This window comes from Diplodia seriata (genome assembly GCF_021436955.1).
Source record: "Diplodia seriata strain FDS-637 chromosome Unknown scaffold_1, whole genome shotgun sequence".
Taxonomy (NCBI): domain Eukaryota; kingdom Fungi; phylum Ascomycota; class Dothideomycetes; order Botryosphaeriales; family Botryosphaeriaceae; genus Diplodia; species Diplodia seriata.
Genome location: NW_027117308.1, coordinates 4421706 through 4439960, shown reverse-complemented (window position 1 = coordinate 4439960; position 18255 = coordinate 4421706). Strand labels below are relative to the sequence as shown.

The 18255-nt window shown below is 56.3% G+C and overlaps 5 protein-coding genes across 5 annotated transcripts; 3 read left to right on the top strand and 2 right to left on the bottom strand.

Annotated features, from left to right (window-relative positions):
- Positions 1–417: 417 nt before the first annotated feature.
- SLS55_001287 (uncharacterized protein) lies at positions 418–2376 on the top strand (the record flags this gene model as incomplete). The annotated part of the gene is made up of 2 exons (XM_066772783.1): positions 418–424; positions 473–2376. The coding sequence occupies 2 exons, from the start codon at positions 418–420 to the stop codon at positions 2374–2376; spliced, it is 1911 nt and encodes a 636-aa protein (XP_066638062.1).
- Positions 2377–4690: 2314 nt separating this feature from the next.
- SLS55_001286 (uncharacterized protein) lies at positions 4691–7175 on the top strand (the record flags this gene model as incomplete). The annotated part of the gene is made up of 4 exons (XM_066772782.1): positions 4691–6039; positions 6097–6111; positions 6166–6592; positions 7149–7175. 4 exons carry the CDS (start codon positions 4691–4693, stop codon positions 7173–7175), a joined length of 1818 nt encoding a protein of 605 aa, XP_066638061.1.
- Positions 7176–7183: 8 nt separating this feature from the next.
- SLS55_001285 (uncharacterized protein) lies at positions 7184–10669 on the top strand (the record flags this gene model as incomplete). The annotated part of the gene is made up of 1 exon (XM_066772781.1): positions 7184–10669. One exon carries the CDS (start codon positions 7184–7186, stop codon positions 10667–10669), a length of 3486 nt encoding a protein of 1161 aa, XP_066638060.1.
- Positions 10670–11115: 446 nt separating this feature from the next.
- On the bottom strand, positions 11116–15998 carry SLS55_001284 (uncharacterized protein; the record flags this gene model as incomplete). Its single annotated transcript, XM_066772780.1, has 4 exons — positions 11116–11142; positions 11611–15191; positions 15635–15660; positions 15925–15998. 4 exons carry the CDS (start codon positions 15996–15998, stop codon positions 11116–11118), a joined length of 3708 nt encoding a protein of 1235 aa, XP_066638059.1.
- Positions 15999–16219: 221 nt separating this feature from the next.
- SLS55_001283 (uncharacterized protein) lies at positions 16220–18134 on the bottom strand (the record flags this gene model as incomplete). Its single annotated transcript, XM_066772779.1, has 3 exons — positions 16220–16656; positions 16724–17360; positions 17424–18134. 3 exons carry the CDS (start codon positions 18132–18134, stop codon positions 16220–16222), a joined length of 1785 nt encoding a protein of 594 aa, XP_066638058.1.
- Between the last annotated feature and the right edge of the window lie 121 nt (positions 18135–18255).

The window sequence follows — 18255 nt, the reverse complement described above, 5'->3', positions numbered from 1 at the left end:
GAAGCATAGATGGACTCACAGACTCTGAATTCACGCTTTAGTAGCCACAAGAAGCTCGTAATACCAGACCAGAAACAGAATCTTGGCCAAAACCCATGCGCAAGGCAGACAAGACACCTGCTGCCTGGCTGCAACAGATTCAACGAATCAGTGTAGCCAAGAGAAAGCCTTGCGTTCAGCCTCAGCCCGACCTCGAGTCGTGATTGGCGCATCTCTTCGCTATCCCCTGTCACAGCCACCTGACGACCATCCCGAATCCGAAATATTGTTTCCAAATCAGGCAACCTCGCACCAGGATCCGCCCGAAGCAGGCAAGTCGCGGGGGCCATGTATAAAAGGTACGAAAAGGTACGCCACACCCCACAACGTCGTCCCCATGACTGCTCCGGTTCCAGACCCCACACCACCACCCACACCATGGTCCGTATTCCGACAAAAGCGACTCCTCCTCCTCCTCCTCCTCCTCCTCCAGCCACACAGGTCGATACCACCACCACCACCACCACCACCCAACAGGAAAACGTCTTCACCCCCACCCAATGGAGCACCCAAGCCCACCGCGCCGCGATCCGGCAAATCCTCCAAACCAACCGCATCGGGCCTGCGCGCGCGCTACAAGCCTCGCTCAACGAGTTCCGGCACTGGCCAACCGCCCAAGTGTCCTCCCTCTTCGCCGCCCCCGACTTCCCGCCGCTCGCGGAGCGCCCGCTCTACCCGCTCGGCCCGCGGACGCGCTACCCGCCGCCGGGAAAGCGGCGCTGGGGCGAATTCGCGGCGACCATGGCGGCCGTGGGCGTCGCCGACGTCGCGGTGTTCGCTGCGTCGGCGCTGCATGCGGCGCTGCCGGAGAGGTACCGCGAGCAGTGGGATGGTGTCATCAGGGAGGCCGGGATCCCGGGGGGTGAGACGGCGCGCGAGCAGATCGACGGCGCGGGCAGGGAGGTGAGGAGGATAAGGGGGGAGGCGTGGAAGATGGCGACGTTTGTTTCGGCGCCGCTCGCGCTGGTGGAACGGGCGGCGAGGGAGCGGCGCGCGCTGTGCGTGGACCGCGAGGGGAGGTTCCGCGTCATGGAGGGAGGGTACGCGGCCGTGTCGCACGTGTGGGGCGAGACGATGGGGTTCGAGTTCGGCGGCGAGAAGCTGGAGCAGGACGGCCGCGGCATGCAGAGGGCGCATTTCGACCGCGTCATGGAGCCCGCGCTGCGGTGCGGGTGCGAGTGGGTGTGGCTGGACCTGCTGGCGATTCCTAAGAAGTCGGGTGCTGGTGGTGCTGATGATGGTGGTGGTGGGTTCGATCTTACTCGCCTCAAGACGGCCGTCATCAACACGCTCGACGCCGTCTACCGCTCCGCCGCCGCCGTCGTCGTGCTCGACGCGCTGCCGCTCGCCTACCGCGGCGCCGACCCCGCCGCCGTCGCCGCCCTGCTCGTCTGCGGCGCCTGGCTGACGCGCGTGTGGACGTACCAGGAGATCAAGCTGGCGCGCCGCGCCGTCGTCGCCACCGCCGGCGGGTACGTCGACTTCGCCGCCGACATCCTGCCCGCCCTCGCCGCCCGCGCCGCGCGCGACCCCGCCCGCTGGGGCGAGATGCACAAGACCTTTGGCCGGCTGCGATCCGTCCACGAGCCGCAAGACACTGGCGGCGAGCTCGGCATCAACCTCGCCGACGTCGCGCTGTCGTGCTCGAACCGCAGCACCGGGAACGAGAAGGACTACGCCCGCGGCTTCTTCGCCCTGCTCGGTCTAAAGTGGGATGCCGCGTGGGAGTATGAGGACGGGCTGAGGCATATCTATGAGAGGAGGCCGCGCGAGGCGGCGTTGGTCGCGGCGATGCATGGGCCCAGGGGCTTGCCCGGGCCGTGGAGCTGGGCGCCGCGGTATCTGGTGCAGTTGCAGGGGAGGGTCAATCTGCGGGATGAGTTTGTCGTGTGTAGAGACGATGGGGGCAGGTGTGGGGGCTTGAGGGGGTGGTGGTCCGAGGTCGAGGTGAGGGCGTTTGGGAAGTGGCGGAAGTGGTGTGTGCAGGGGGCCGAGGAGGAGGGCGAGGAGAAGTTGGTGATGTTGCTGCGGGTGAGGGATGCGGAGGGGAGGGAGAGGGATGTGCATGTTGTGTTATGGGAGACGGAAAGGACGCTCTGCACGCAGAGGTGGGTGGATCTGATTCCGACGGGGAGGGCCGTCATGCTGGCTGCGAGCGAGATGATCGTATCGCCCGATTGCGTTTTTCCGACTGTGTTGTTGGCGGTGAGGGATGGCGGCGGTGCTGGGATGGACGTAGATGAGTTGAGGATGGGGCATGTGGAGTGTAGTGCGGTGCTTGTGGATACCGGAAGTACGGGTTTGGATGCTTCGCTTGGACAGTGGTTTTTGAAGTAAGCTTTAGGGGCTTTGCAACTCTAATACGATATCACAGGTGAGCCAGGCAAGAACGAGAGCAACGACATGAACAACAGCACGGTGAAAACTACGGACAATGCTACCGACAACATCCACGATGGCACCAACGATGGAGTCGACGCTGAAGGTGCGCAATACCAAGACCCTGGTAGCCTCAGAAACACTTCACCGGTTCTCAGTCACGCCAATTCCAGCAGGCAATCCGGAAGATGGAATGGATAGCGAGGAGGATGATGACGGTTCCTCCTGGGAGACGGTCTCTTGGCCGGCACCGACTCCGAAGCCGCCAAAGGCACCGAAGACGCCAAGTCACACTTCCAGACAAACAAGGATTGATTCCGCACAGGGTGGCCAACAAACAAGCATGTTTGCAAAGCTTTGATTGTTTTAACCAATCAACCAAACAAAGATCGTGGTTCCAGCTAAACCAATCAACCAAAGATCGTGAGGCGTGGTTGTTTGCGAAATGCTTGTTTGATTGCTTGGGGGGGGGGGGGGGGGGGGGGGGGTGGGCGTGGCCGGCCATGGCCGGCCATCGGTATATATACTGCTCAGCATACTGCTTAGCATGCCGTGTATCTGGTATCCAGCAAGCGTTTCGAGTGCCTATGCTCGTGCTGCTAGTGCGGGGGGTGGGGCAGGTGGGGTATTACCCAATCGGGACAAAACACCATATAAGAATCTCACGATAGTGGCCCGTGATATATGCCAAGCAAACAGGCAAAGATCTTTGCTTGTTTGCAAAGAATTCGCAATCAACCAAAGATTCCGACCCCCCGCCTACCAATCAATCAAAGATCGAACCCTATCTTTGTTTGTCTTTGTTTGTTGGCCACCCTGATTCCGCAGCCTTATCCACGAGGCCCTCCGTGGAGCTGTGGAGGTGATGTTCGACAAAATCTATCTGACTGCTGGGGTTGGTGCTGAGCACGCTGGTTATCAAAAGATTGGTGAGTCTGTCATGTTGGCTTATATCTCAAGACTACATTTAGCTGAAATGCCATGAAAAAGGACGCGAGGACATCCGATTTGCTATGGCAATGATGCCGCTATTTTACCGGCCATTGTTCTGATTTGGCCTTGCGGAGTAGGTGCGGATAGGATTGCGCTTTGGGATATCACCAAACGGAAAAGGGCATCCTACTTCGATTACCTTTTTCTACCCAGGCATTTGCTTAGAGAAGGTCCTGATTGGTTTGAGCGGACAAAATGGAGAGCTTGCAGAACCAGAAAATATTAAAAGTCTTATTTGAGCGTGACTTACCCATCTTCGGTTGCCTTGCAGAACTGAACTGCGTCGTTGTCGATCAGTAGTAACCCCGCTTCGCTCCATCTCGCCAAAAAATAACCCAGAGGACGAAATATGCCTCGTCGATGCTACACGATGGATTGACCTTTTCGCCAGGGAAAAAGCCGTTATGCGTCCATCCAGAGTATTGAATCAGCCGAGTAAGGCGCTCTCCGCAGCGGCAACTGCTGGATGGCCACGTCGCGGCTTCTGGCCTCCTCAGCCTTGCTTATCTCGGGAGGCGTAGATGCATGGCCGTATCAAATCCCCTGTATTAATTGCCAGCACTGGTGGCAGCAGCATATATCGGGGCTTTGCGCGCTGCGCCTCGGTGGAGGTTTAGGTTTTGATTGGCTCCGCCGCGCCTCGGGCCTGCCACTCATGCACCCCACTTTCCTGCAGGCTGACCTGTGTGCTTACTCTTGCGTCCGGTTTCCGGATCCCAGCACAGGCTAGGCAGCAGGTTGCAAGGCAGACTCAAGGGAACTTTCATGAAATAGTCTTCTCTCGCTGGCGGAGAAATTATCGGCCAGCCATTTTCCTTCAAGTGCGACCTCTCATGCGTCAACAAAACAAGAAACCATATGAAAACGCCATCCAACGCTACTTAGCGATTGTCATTTTCTGTTACAGCCTTGCGGTCTGCCTGGACGAGGCAACCGATATGAGATCCAGCCTTGTGGCGTCCTGAAGCAACGACAAGATTCAGGCGGCGCTAAAATTTGATGATAAATCTCTTGGCTGGCCTCGTTGGCATACTCCGACAGCGCCTTATCTCCTCTCTTGCACGTGCCGAGTCATTGTGTTGCACTGAAACATGCACAACGCTGCACTGTTTCCATTGCGCGCAGCCTGAGCTTTCGTTGCAACACATCGCCACTCTGCTTACCCCCCTCCACCCTCGACTTGCTGCCTCAGAGCACGACCGAACACTGCGATAGACGCACATATCCAGAAAGTTGCTCGACTGATGTTCCGACTGGTTCTCGGTTTCTGAGCTCCAAGATGAGCGACCCACTGTCGATAGCTGCGAGCATCGGCGGTTTGGCCTTGCTGGCCAAGGAAATCGTCCAGGGAATTTCCTCGGTTATCGAATCCGTTCGTGGCGCGAAAGCTGAGATGCAAAAGCTCAGCCTTAGTGTTGCAACTTTGTACGGGATCCTCAAAAGCCTCCGTCTCGTTTTGGATCAGCTTCCGAGCGCCGACGTCGCAACCCCAGGAAAGGCCATATGCGGATGCAGCACAACTTTGAATAACATTCAGAAGCTTCTCGCGAGATGTGGTTCCGAAGGCGATAATGGAGTAACTCCAATGGTCGGTGCTTCATCGTCGAACCCTGCTGCAGTTGCGAAACCTTCTACTTGGGACGTCACGAAACATCGGGCGACTTGGTTATTTAAGAAACACGAAATCGAGAAACTTCTCGATGAACTCGAGAGCCACAAATCAACCCTTCAACTTGCGATGACGCAGAACTCCTTGTCCGGAATAGTCGAAATTCTTCGGAGGCAGGACGAAGCACTCTCGGATCTGGAGGAGATCAAGAATTCTCAAGGTCGAATGTGGGCCGCCAAGATTGCCGAAGACGCGCGGCGCTTGAGCGATGAGCGAAAGAAGTCACTCAGAGAAGTCTCAAGCCTCCGCCCTGAAGATTCACTGCAGAAACATCTCGGACTTCGCCAAGACGGGACAGGCCTGTGGTTCATCAAGGGCCCCACGTTCGAAGCGTTCCAGAAAACTTCAAACTCGCGGCTATGGCTTTACGGCATCCCCGGTGCAGGCAAGTCTGTTCTTAGTGCAGCTATCATCGACTCACTTGAGCAGAGCGAGAAGATGGCAACCGCTTTCTTCTTCTGCGAGTACGGAAATCGAAGCACACAGACGATTCGGCAGATACTTGGATCGATATCCCGGCAACTGGCAATTCAGAGCCCTGCTGCCCTGGCCATTTTGGAAGATTTCCACCACAGTCATCAAGACCCGCATCACTCCTCGATAAACGCCAAGGATTCGGACTGGATTGAACTTGTTCAGGACCTTTCTACAAGCTTCGATACCACCACCATTGTCGTCGATGGCCTGGATGAGTGCTTAGAAGATCGTGGTAACATTGTCCGAAATCTAGCCACTCTAAGCCTGCGCGGTAGTATAAAGGTACTGTTCGCAAGCAGAGAGGAGCTGGACATCAAAGAGGCTCTGAGTGATTTTGAGAGTCTCTCAATAGCTGCGGACAGGGCTGATGTCAGACTCTACGTTGCTGCAAATTTGGATTCACGATTAAAACGAATGATATCCAAAGATCCAACGCTGAGAAAAGATATCCTGGAAAGCCTAGTCGATAGGTCCGAGGGAATGTGAGTAGCCCCGCTGTAAAGATTGATAGTTTTCCTCAGCTGACGAGTTTGTGATAGGTTTCAATGGGTCAAGTAAGTCAATTTTGACACTACGTTCAGTGAGCTATCCCAGCTGATAATGCATAGATGCCAACTAGACCACCTTGAAAGCCTCCCCTCGAATCGTCTGCGCAGGAAAGCGCTACACGATCTTCCACCGGACCTTCCGCAAACGTATCAGAGAATCCTCCAGCGTGCCATCAGCTCAGAGCGAGAGTGCACTCTCAAATTCATCGAAAGAGCTCTCCGTTGGATCGCACTGTCAAAGAGCCCTATGAACTTGGCTACTATTACCAAAGCAATCAGCGTAGAGCCAGGAGAGAAAGAGTACGACAACACTCTGGAAATTGAGGCCATACTCAAGTCGTGCAGCAGTCTCATTCGTACTATCAACGACATAGTTTCTTTCAGTCATTTCTCTGTCAAGGAGTACCTCTGCCAGATCGACACCGGCGACCAGGATCTAGTGAGGTTTCGAATCAACAAGGAGAATGATCAAGACTATCTCGCTACTGTGTGCTTGACATATCTTCTTTTGGATGACTTTTCAACTTTCGACTTGCAAGACTCTACGGCATGCCGCCGTTTTACGGCAGAACGCCCTTTCTACGACTACGCTTCTCGGTTCTGGTTTGACCACGCACAGGATTCCAGCAACCCCCAGATCCTAGAGTTGGAACTCGAGCTTTTCAAGCCGGAGAAATCGGATCAATTCTGCCTCTGGGCCTACATCTGGCTGTTTCAACAATATATTGGGTACCCAATAGGCTTGATATCTGAAGTTACGCCTTTACACGTTGCGTGCGCTCTCTGCCTTCCAGAAGTGGTAGACAATCTCATCAAAGAAGGAGCCGATGTCAATAAATCGCACATAGATCTTCGGACCCCCTTGGTTTGTGCCATTTCGGGCTGGACTTGGAGCGAAATGTCGCCTCATTGTGACAAAAGACTCGAAACCGTAAAAGGTCTCCTCTCAGAAAACATATCTCGCGACATATCGACTGACGATCCATTGAAGGAGACAGTTCTGTGTCGAGATAGAAATTTGGTGGCTTTACTACTAGATGCAGGCTTCCCTGTCACAACGAACGCTTTAAAAGCAGCCATGGACGACCCAGACCGCACTGTCATAGAAAGTCTCATTGAGCACACAGACTCTGCATTGCTGGATGCAGAAACAGTGCGCCTTTTTGACAAGATGCTCATTAATTACCATCTCGAGAGCAGTCCAGATGACGACGAAATGATCCCTTCTGGAGCAGTCTTTGCGCGTCTCAAAAGAAACTATCGGCGGGTACTCCCAACCGCAGCTTCCCAGGGTCGCCTCGAAACAGTCTCAAGGTTACTACCTTCTCCTTCAACAATTTCCGAAGGGGAAAGAAACGAACTCCTATCTTTGTGCCTTTCAGAATCTGCAAAGAACGATCAAGCGGAGGTGGTCAACTTTCTCATCAACAATGGAGGCGACCCGTATTTCCAGCGAGAATCGGATGGGAGGACAGCTTTACACGATCTTGCATGGGGAGGTGACCTCAAGATAATACGCGGTCTTCTGCAATGCTGTTGGGATCCAAGAGAAGCATTGGAAAAAAAGGACCATAAAGGATTCACTCCATGGCTGGCTGCCATTCAAGCCGGTAAAAAGAAAGTGTTGGAATATTTCTTGGAAGTCCATCCCAACATAGACTTCCAGCAGAAAACGGCCATTGGACAGACTGTAGCACACTTGGTCATCAAATCAGGGGACGAAGATCTATTTTATTACCTTCGAGGCCTTCAAAATCATCCTGTCGACTTCAAATCGCCCACTGCAGATGGTCAACGCCCAATACATGTGCTATTGGACTCCTTGAAACCGCCCTGGGGTCGGAAAGCAGAGATTGGGATGTTAAGAAGCCTTCTTGTACTGGAAGATGATTTGAGCACGACAAACGAGTCTCAGAAGAACTTCCTCCATTTGCTTGTCGACTCTGGAGAGCCGTCAGAAGATTTGGATGAGATTTTGCGGGATGTGTTGGGCGATGGCCGCTATGGGAAAAGCAGAAAACACGCCCTCATATCTACCGACTCGCACCTGAGAACACCACTACATCTATGTCTGGAGAAGCTTTGCGAGAAGTTGGACGAACCAGGCCCGGATTTAGAACACTACTTGTGTCAAGTCAAGCTGTTAGCCGACCCACCTTTCGAGTTCCGTGACCATCTCTCGGTCAGAGGAGACAATCTTCGCACTCCACTTCTGGCTTTTGCCCGCTCTTCAAGCAAGATTGAAATCACAGAGGAGGAGTCGAAGGATCAGTTCCAAAGCGTTGTATCAGACGTATTCCGCATCCTTGTCGAGCCTGACAAGGAAGCAAGCTTCTCCAGCTATCAAGACAGCAAAGGGATGACCGCGATGCATTATATTGCCGAAAGCAGATCAGAATTCCCATTCGAGCAAGTTGTGTCAGGTTTCCTCCATCAACAAGTTGATTTGTCGATCAAGGACAAACAAAAAGATACACCTTTGATGGTTGCCGCCAGGACTGAAAGTGAGAACGTGGGTTTTCTACGACTTACCATGCCTCACATAAAGAGTCATGAACTCGACGAACCTTGCGGGGATGGGGTCCCGCTGATACATCATATCTGCAAGAAACCTGGAATGGAACAATTACTCCCCGATCATATGGCAGCATTCGCTCAGTCAACGGTTTTGGACGAAGATGGTTGCATGCCGCTTGTTCACCTCTTGAAGCTCATTACCGACATTGATGTTGCTTCCCAGATGATAGAGGTAGCTGGGAAAACGATCGATGTCTGTGACGACATGGGCCGCTCTTGTCTGTACTGGGCTTGTCGATTGGGCGCCGATCCGGTGGTTGCTGCCCTGGTCGATCGCTACGAAGTGATTGACGAACCTTTACTGGATCCAAAACCGGATGGCTCGGCCGTTAAAGACCCGCCATTGCTAGTTGCAGCTCTCCACGGAAACACGGACACCGTCAGGATGCTCATCCATAAAGGCGCCAATCCCTTTGTAGAAGGAACCAGTGGCTGGCAGTTGCAACATGTCGCAATGAACCATGATTACCCCTCTCTTTTGGAGTTCCTGGAGACTGTCGATGGGGTTGATTTTGAAGCTTCTATCAGTTTTTGTGAGGACGAACTCGATCCACCGCGATGGATCGAGGACGCCAAGGCATTGCACCTTGCTGCCGCCAACCATCACACCACGGCTCCTCTGGAGTGGCTATTAGCAAACGCCAGACACCTAAGCTTGGACCCGAAAACGACCTGCGGTACAACGCCGTTGCATATGGCATGCCAGAACGCAAACCTTGATGCTTGCAAGCTATTGGTCACTGCGGGTGCGTCTCAGTTTGAAGCCGACAATGATGGATTGAAACCCCTTCATTTGGCCTGCCAGAGCGGTTCAGTCGATATCTGTCAGTATCTGCTTTCAATGCAAGGTACACTCGCCAGTGCAAGTGAGAAAGCACCGGAGTCCCTCATTGAGATTGCATCTCAAAGAGGAGACATCGCCATTGTCAAGGTGTTGCTTCAGCATGGCTGCTCCGTATCAGCTCTCGCGGAACTCAATGCACTTCGAGCTGGAAACCTAGAGCTGGCGGACTTGATTAGGGAGCAGCTCCAAGCAAAGCAAGGCTTTCCTCAGTATGAAGTTGGGACGTCGGAGGAGATCGCGGCCAGTCGATTGGACATCATCTGTCAGGCAGAAACAGCAGAGAGTGAGGCCACTCTGCTCACTCTCATTCCTCAGGTTAGGAACTTGGACCGACGGGTGAACTCTGACAGGGAAACCGCACTACACATCGCCAGCAGGTATGGATGGGTCAATGCTGTCGACGCCTTGATTGGTCATGGTGTATCGCTCGACCTGCTGGACAATGCTGGAAGAACCCCATTCCTTTCAACTGCATTAGAGTACGGGCAACTTGAGTGCGCAAAAACTCTTCACCGCAGTGGAAGCAATATCAAAATGAGAGACATGCGGGGTGGCACCGTGCTACATTTGGCTGCCGCATTCGGGCACCGCAACATCTTGGAATACTTTTCGGGACAAGATCTCGATATCGATACTGGAGACGAGGAGGGATGGACGCCTTTACACGTCGCAAGCGAGCCCTGCTGCATTGATATCCTTCTGAGAAGAGGTGCTGACCCTTTCAGACTTTCGAAAGGTTCAGTATCCCCTTTGGCGCTCTCGAGCATGCGCGATGTCAACGGAGACCGAATTTGCAGAATGCTCACAGATCAGCCACCGCAAAAGGTACAAGAGGTCATCAACAACAGACTCTACTGGTGTAACTCCACTCTCCTCTATCTCCACGCATTCCGCGGGAACCACAAGGCTGTCAAGATCTTACTCGACTCCGGCGCCAACGTCAACCAACTTGGAGGCAAATTCGGTACTCCTATCCAGGCTGCGTGGAAGCAGGGGCACTTCAGCATAGCTACACTCCTACTTGAAAAAGGCGCCAAGCCATTTCAGATAATCCACGCAGGTGTCGAGCAAGCAGTATGGTACTGGGAGCTTGGCGCACAAACAGTGCTTCAGTCACCCAGTGGGACCTGGACGGCGGAATGAAGGCGGGGAAATTTCTCTGCTAGCAAGACACGAGAGATTTGGAGACCAGCTTTTGCGCTCTCATATGTTTGTTTTCTCATGACTCGTTCTTTTGCTCGTGTATTTGGTTACGTGCCTGCAAGTTGACGCGCTTCAATCAAACTGCTACATTCTTTGTGATCCTCATTGTTACTACCAAGATTGAACTGTGCTCATCCAAGTGTCTACCATCGGCGAGCACGATACACCGCCCAGTATTGTGTAACGTCTTTGGTGGAGCTCACAGAACTCAACTCTTCTGTCCTCTGCTGACAGCACGCACGCTTATTGACCTTGACGAATCTTCAACTTACCTTACCTTCTTTACGAATTTCCTACCATTCGTCTCCAAAGCTGCCGGTATCCCGCACGTACTTGAGAAAGAAGCTATCCAATATCCACGTAGCTTGGATTAAAAACGAAGCTTCTTATTCCAGCAATACTTGTCCATATGTCTACTTAAAAAAGGGTATAAATCTCAAAACCTACGTATATTCATCTCATCATATCTTTACAAGCCCCTATCTCCCCACTCACACAGCACCACCACCACCACCACCACCACCACCATCCGCCCCCGGCCTCCCCTCCGCCCCCTTCCAACTGCCCCTCACAACGCCCTCACCAACATCAATCCCCCACCTCATCCCCCTCCCCTCCAACACATCCCCCTCATCTCCTTCCCCTACCTTCTCCCTACCAGCAGGAGCCGGCCACCACCCCAACGCGCCGCCCCTCCACCCCTCACCCCCCACATCCCGCACACCCACGACCCCCCTCCCCCTCAACTCCCTCACCAACCCACTCCCCGCCAACAAACTCGCCGCCGCCGCCACACTCCCGGGACTCTTCGGCAACACGGCCTCATTCGGAAACCTCACCGCAACCCAAACAAAACACGCCAGCACGACCGCAAGACAAACCTCCAACGCCAGCGTCGACGCCAAATCCTGGCTGACCCTACTCTGCGGCACTTTCACCCTGCCGCCCTCCCTCACCCCCGGCTTCTCCCCCGCCACACTCGACGCATTCAGCGCCCAGGGGCGGAGCTCGGTGAGCATGTTGGTGGCGAAACTGGTATACACGGCTGCGGCGGCGGGGGCGAGTGCGGCGTCGTCGAGGAGGGCGGAGAGGTTGTGCAGCTCGTGGTCGGCGAAGGCGGCGAGGAGCTCGAAGAAGCTGGTGCTGCTGCCGCGGGTGGGCCACAGGGACGGCGAGTCGAGGAGGCCCGGGGTGTCGGAGGATTGGTCGTATTGGTTGTAGTGGTCGCCGGCTTTGGTCTTTGCGAGCGGGGCGAGCCAGTAGGGGGGGTCGGCGATGGGGGAGAGGGTGGTGAGGGAGGCGGGGTCGTAGGAGATGGGGTTCCAGGAGGTGGTCGTGGTTGTGTTGGTGGAGTTCGGAGAGGAGGAGGTGGACAAGGTGGTGGATTTGCGGGAGAAGGTGGCGTCGACGGTGACGCGGGTGAAGTTGCTGTGGCACGAGACGGTGTGGAAGGACGGCAGGCGGCCGTCGGTGGTGTTGAGCATGCCAGGCTCGAGCAGCTGCGAGACGTTGGAGAAGGCGGTCGAGTTGGTGAGGTAGGTGGCGACGGGGCCGAAGTCGGCGAGTGACACGATGTACTTGCCCGCGTAGTCGATGCCGGTGGAGCCCTGGAAGCGGTTGGTGGCGTTGCGGCAGTTGGCCTGCGAGTAGCCGTAGGGCCCGACGCTGGTGGCGCTGGTCGCCGTGATGTTCAGCGTCTCGTTGCAGGCAGCCGAGCCGCACACGGCGGTGAACTCGAAGTAGGGCTGGCCGTTGCTGCAGTTGGAGTAGTAGGCCTGCGGCACCAGGTCGACCGCGGTGCACGTCACGGCGACAGCGATGGCGGGCACGTTGACGGTGATCTCGCCCGCCGACACGTCCAGGCCGTCGGCATTGGCAAAGTCGCCGACGCCGGTGAGGTTGCTGAAAACGAGGTTGTCGAGGATGCCGGCGCGCACGGGGATGTTGAAGTCGGGGTTCATGGTCCACTCGGTGAACTGCGAGGCCGTCTGCACGTTGGCGTCGAGGTCCATCGTGTTGTTCCAGCCCTCGCTGCTCACGTAGCTGTACGATTCCGACGACTGGTCCAGCGCCAGCGTGAACGTGTCTTCCAGGTGGTCGACCAGGCTCGTGTCGACCAGCGGCTGCATGTTGTATGTCGTCTGCACGATGGTGACGGTGTAGAGACCGGCCGTGACGATCTTGATGGCCGGGATGATGAGCACCACCGCCGACGACGCAGCCACCGCGAGCCCCAGCCCGTTGCGCATCGCCCGGAACGGCGCCATCAGACTCGGGTAGTCGCGGAAGTTGAACAGCAGCGGCTGCTTCTTCCCCGACGACCCCTTCCACAGGCTCTTGTACGGCGCCATGGTGCGCACAGCACCGTCGAGCCCGGAGCAAGCGTAGCCCAAGAGCAGGAGCACGACGGTGGGGACGAAAGCGAAGGCGTCCGACACGATAGGCGTCTCCCTGCAGATGCCGTGGTGCGCGTGCGAAAGCGCCATGAGCACCGCCAGCGCCGCCATGACAATCACCGTGGCTGCAATGACGCCGATCTTGGCCCACGCCTGCAGCGCCATCGGATGGAATCCTTCGTGGTTGTTCGTGCCAGGCGCGTGCGAGGGCACGGGGTGGAGAGGCTCGTGCTGGTCCCGCCTCGACGCCTCCAGCACCAGCGACCCATTGGCCCCGGCCTGCAGCCTCCAAGCCTTAGTTGCCAGCACGTGTTCCATCGACGAGTCGGACGACACGGCTTCGCGCGCAAACGTCTTCTCCACTGATCTGGCCGACGACGCCAGCACCACGGCTTTGGCTGCGATCGAGCCGGGATCCTCCCGCAGGATAGTCCTCGGCCTCAGCAGCGTACCCTGCAGAATGCACACGATGGCGACGAGGAGCAGGAGGCCCTGCAAAGCACGCAACGATGCCTGACGGAGGAACATTTTCGGACCATCGGTCCAGAGCTGGCCATCCACACTGCCGGTGAGGTTGGTGCGCGCGAGCGAGTTGACCACTTGAGCCATGATTCGGTTTGCTTGCTGCTCTGCCGCCGACTTGAGCTTCTCCGGATGCGCCAGGTAGGAACCGATTTGCAACGCGGCCTGGTCGTTCATGAGGAGCGACGAGAAGGGGTCGATGTAGTATGATCCGGCAAAGTAATTTGCGGCAAGAACGACATATGTAAGGTTGGCCTGGGGCTTCGTGTTGTACGTCCACCCGATGTAGTTGTGCGCAAAAGCTTCCTGCGTTCGACCGTCCACAGGATTGTTCAGGTAGATGTAGAGCGCGTTCATTGATGTCTGGATGTCGACCGCAGTGGGAGCAGCCGCGCCCAGCTGATAATCCACCACCTCCCCGGTAGACGCGTTGACTCTGACCGTGGCGTCTTGCAAGGTGAAGGATGGCGAACACATGACGCCGATCATTGTTGTTTTGAACGTGTCTGTCTCGTTGCCTGGCTTCCGAGCCACAGTGGTGTTGACGCGCTGGCCCAGAATGGAGATGAGGCGCAGGTCCGATTCGTTGTCGTCGCCGCACGCAGTGACGTTGGTGAGCCCGAAAGTCTTTTTGTTCACCTCGAAGCCGTGCGACCAGGATACCTGCACATCCTGGGCGCACTTCAACTCGGCTTGCTTGCTCGTCTCCGCCTTGAAGTACGTCATTAAATAATCACTTTCCTCCTTCAAGTCGATGGAATGACAGCCCCAACCCGCGTATAGCGCTTTGGTCGGCGCCTCGATGGTGGCGTTCTCGGGGAGCTCCGAGGTATTGGTGAAGGATTCAAAGACATAGCTGTCCTTGGACCAGGCAGCAGACCGGCCGTTGGGCAGCATTTCGGCATACACGGCAGCGTATGGCTTCTGGCCGTCATAGGTATATGCGATGGTCAGAGATTCGTTCGCGTTGTTCTCCAAGGTTCCGTCAAAGCTGAAGGTGGTTGCCTTGTTGAAGGTGGCAGGCTCGGAAGACGAGGCAAAGAGGTTGATGTAGGTCAAGGCGTTGGCAACGGCGACCAGGGCGCCGCAGATGAAGCACACAATCAGGCCGATGAACACGGCCCAGTGGCCCCTGCGTGCCGATGTGAAAATGGAGAAGACTTCGATGCTGTTGATGTAATCGAGGGCGACGGAATGCGAGCTCTTGGACCATCTGCGCGACATGGACGCCCAGGGGGTGACTCGCTTGGCGTCGCTGACGACGGCTTTGCATGCGAATCCGAGCACGACGATGCCGACGGTGGGGACATATCTGGCGGCGTTGATATTCCTGGAATGTTTGGCGTCGGCGGCCAAGCCATGGTGTTTTCGGATTTCAAGGTCCAGCGCTTCCAACGCGACGGCGAAGATGATGCAGTAGGCGGCCAGCGGCAACAGGCGGATTTTCCGCAGCCAGGCTGGCACCCATTCTTTTGACGGCGGCTTCTGGACGCTGTTGAGCGAACGGTCGCTGTCGTCGGCTAGCATGTACTCATGCTCGGCTGCTACGACACGTTAGCCTCAAGCGAGTGGACACGGCATCAAGCGACATACGCGGTTTTTGCATCTTGCATCCGCCGCCACTGCGACGCGGAAGAACGATCGTGAGGTGAGATTTGGGCCATGGTGCGGTGTGGCGATTGTTGTATATGAGGGTTCCAGCTCAGCCCCCACGCTAAGTGCCTGAAGTGCAGGAACCGCACAGACCTGTGGCTGGGCTAGGCCGTGCTGAGTGGCCGGCGTTGCTTCTGCTCGCTCTTAGCGCTTACCCTCTCGAAGGGTGCATGGGCGGTGTGCACGAACTACTTCATCGTGACTTGGCTGATTGGAGTCGGATTTGCGTAGATCAATCATCCCTCATCATTCCCCCAGACGAGGAGGAAAACGGAAATGCGGAGCGTCAGGAAAAAGCCAGTGTTCGTGCGTGCCCCGGAGGTTCATCGGGCACCAATCTGAAGCGGATCCTTCACGCGACTGCATGTTTCATTCTGCTCCAGTCGATTGCACTACAGCGAATCAGCGCAAAGATCGTCGCGGGAAGCTGTTGGTGTGCCGTGAGTATTTTTAGCCCCGGCTGACTCACTGCCCCCAAGCCAAATGCACTATGCGGGGACACCCGAAGCTTGTCAGTGCATCGCAGCGTCTTACAATATGCGATGGCCAGGCTGCCGGATACTCTGTCAAGGCAGACACCGTTAGCGTTTGGAGTGGTGTTGTTGGCTGATGGTAATCGCTTACCGATCGACCTCGGTTATCTTCTCCTTCGCATCGAGATCAGCCCTGATGGTTTCCACGTGGTCGCGTACCTGCATCCTGGCAAGGCTAGACAATACGATTTTCGACCTACTGTCAAACGTGACGTTGCAGAGTCCCCAGCCAAAATATGTGCATTTTTCCGTGCCTTTATCTATCATACATCCCATCAAAAACAACATCGAAGACCTGCACCACCTCCCCGAAAAGAACCCCCTCTTTCACAACCCATATTTACAGTTCAAAAGCCCCGACAACAGAGTTGCCGATACCGATTCGTTTAGTAGACAGGAACCTTGAACGCATCGAAAGTGTACGTCCAGCTGTCGATGCCCGCCTGGTCGTACACGCACTCGAAGTCGGTGCTGTTGCCGCTCCACATGGGGCGCAGCGGCCAGTTGCACAGCATCTGCGTCTCGCCCGCGTTGTCGCCCGAGCTGACGGTGGCGTTGAGCCGCTGCGGCGCGACCCCATTCTCCACCCAGTCGATCATGATGTCCATGTTGCTCTGCGGGTACGGCCCGGGCTGCAGGCTGTTGGCGCCGCAGTGCGCCGCGCCAGGCACGAGGAAGAACTTGTACCAGTCGTTGAGCGCCGAGACCGACTCGTTGTAGCCCTTGTTGGGGTACATGGTCTTGCGCACGCTGTCGAAGTAGTGAATCGACGACCCGGCGGGGACGGACGGGTCCGACTCGCCGTGGTAGTGGAGGAGCTTGCCTGTTGGGGAAGAGTATTAGCGGATTGTTATAGGGCAGAGTGGAGGACACGCTGGTTGAAGACTTACCGCCAGACTTTTGGAAGGGCGTCAGGTCAGGCAGAGTGGTCTGCAGGCTGTCCATGTAGCGGACCATGGCCGTGTTCATCCAGTCGATCAGGGTGTCGTACGTGACGTTGTCGAGGGTTGACAGGTTGTCGAGATCCAGCAGCTGGACGTACTTGGTCACGAACTCACCGCCCGTGGACGGGATGCTGAGCTCCCACTCGCCCGTGCTGGAGTCGTACGTGGTCGAGGCGTCATCAAGCGAGCAGCCGGTCTGGTAGGACAGGTAGCCGCGCTTGCCGTCGGAGCCGATGAGACCGTCGTAGATGGCCTGCGCGACCTCGACCGCCTCGGCGGACACGGTGCCGTTCTGCGCGGGCGTGGAGCTCGTCGTGGACCCCGAGGTCTGCTGACGCTTAACCTTGCCGCTGAAACCGAAGCCGAGCGAGGTGCTGTTCTCCGCCGCGCAGTAGTACGGTTCGCCGATGGTCGTGTTGAGGTTGAAGTTCATCTTGCACAGGTCGGTGCGGGAGATGACACCGTCGGTACGGCCATCGAGCGGGTCGCAGGCCGCGATGGTCAGGTTCACGATCTTCTCCAGCTCGCAGGGAGGCGGGTTGTAGCCCAGGGTTTGCAGAACGGTGGCCGAGAAAACGTGGTTCTGTGAAGTCATCTTCATCAGTACTTTTATTCGTCAAGGGCCAAATAGTCTGGATGTACTCACCACTTGCTGCTGAGCGTAGCGGAAAGCAGGCGCACCAGCAACGACACCGTCGTACTCCTCACCCCAGCGCTGGACCTGACTCATGGCCTCACGACCACCGTCGGAGCATCCCTCAAAGTAGGTGTAGACCTTGTCGCTGGTGGAATAGAAGCCCTTGGTGAGCTCCTTTCCGATCAGCGTCGTCTCGCCGAGCGCCTGGTAAGCAAACATGTAGGTGGCATCCCAGTTGATCGAGCCGTTTCCGTACAGAACGACCTCATCGTAGCTGGTGCTGAAACCATCGTATCCGGCATCGGTCGTGCCGGTCACGGCGCCGTAAGGCAGACCACCGGTGGCGCTGGTGCTGAGGGTGTACCCACCGCCGCCTCCGACGTAGAAACGGTTCTTGAAGTCACTGGGGCTGGGGAATCCGTACCAGACGACGACGTTGTCGGTAGTCTCCTTACCCGGGCGAGTGTAGGCGACCGTGACGTTGCAGTAAGAGTAGGTCGCCGAGCTGGTGGTGGTGGACATCATTCCACCGCCGGTCGTGGCATTGTAGACAGGGCTCGCGGTGACCGAGGACGGGAGGAGCTCGATGCCGAGAAGCGTTCCATTGGCGGGCAGCGCCGATTGGACATTGGTGACGGTACAGAGATCCGCAAGCGAAGCAGCACTTGCAGTAGTGGCCGCTGCAAGAGCGGCCGCAGCCCTGCGAGACGATTGGCGCATGGCGATCAGTAGTCAAACGAAGGTAGTAGAATGTGAATGCTGAAGAATGAGTGAAGTTGCCGGTGTCGAGATAAATGCTCAGGCTGGACAAAGCTATATGTAAGTGTCGAGCACACGGACG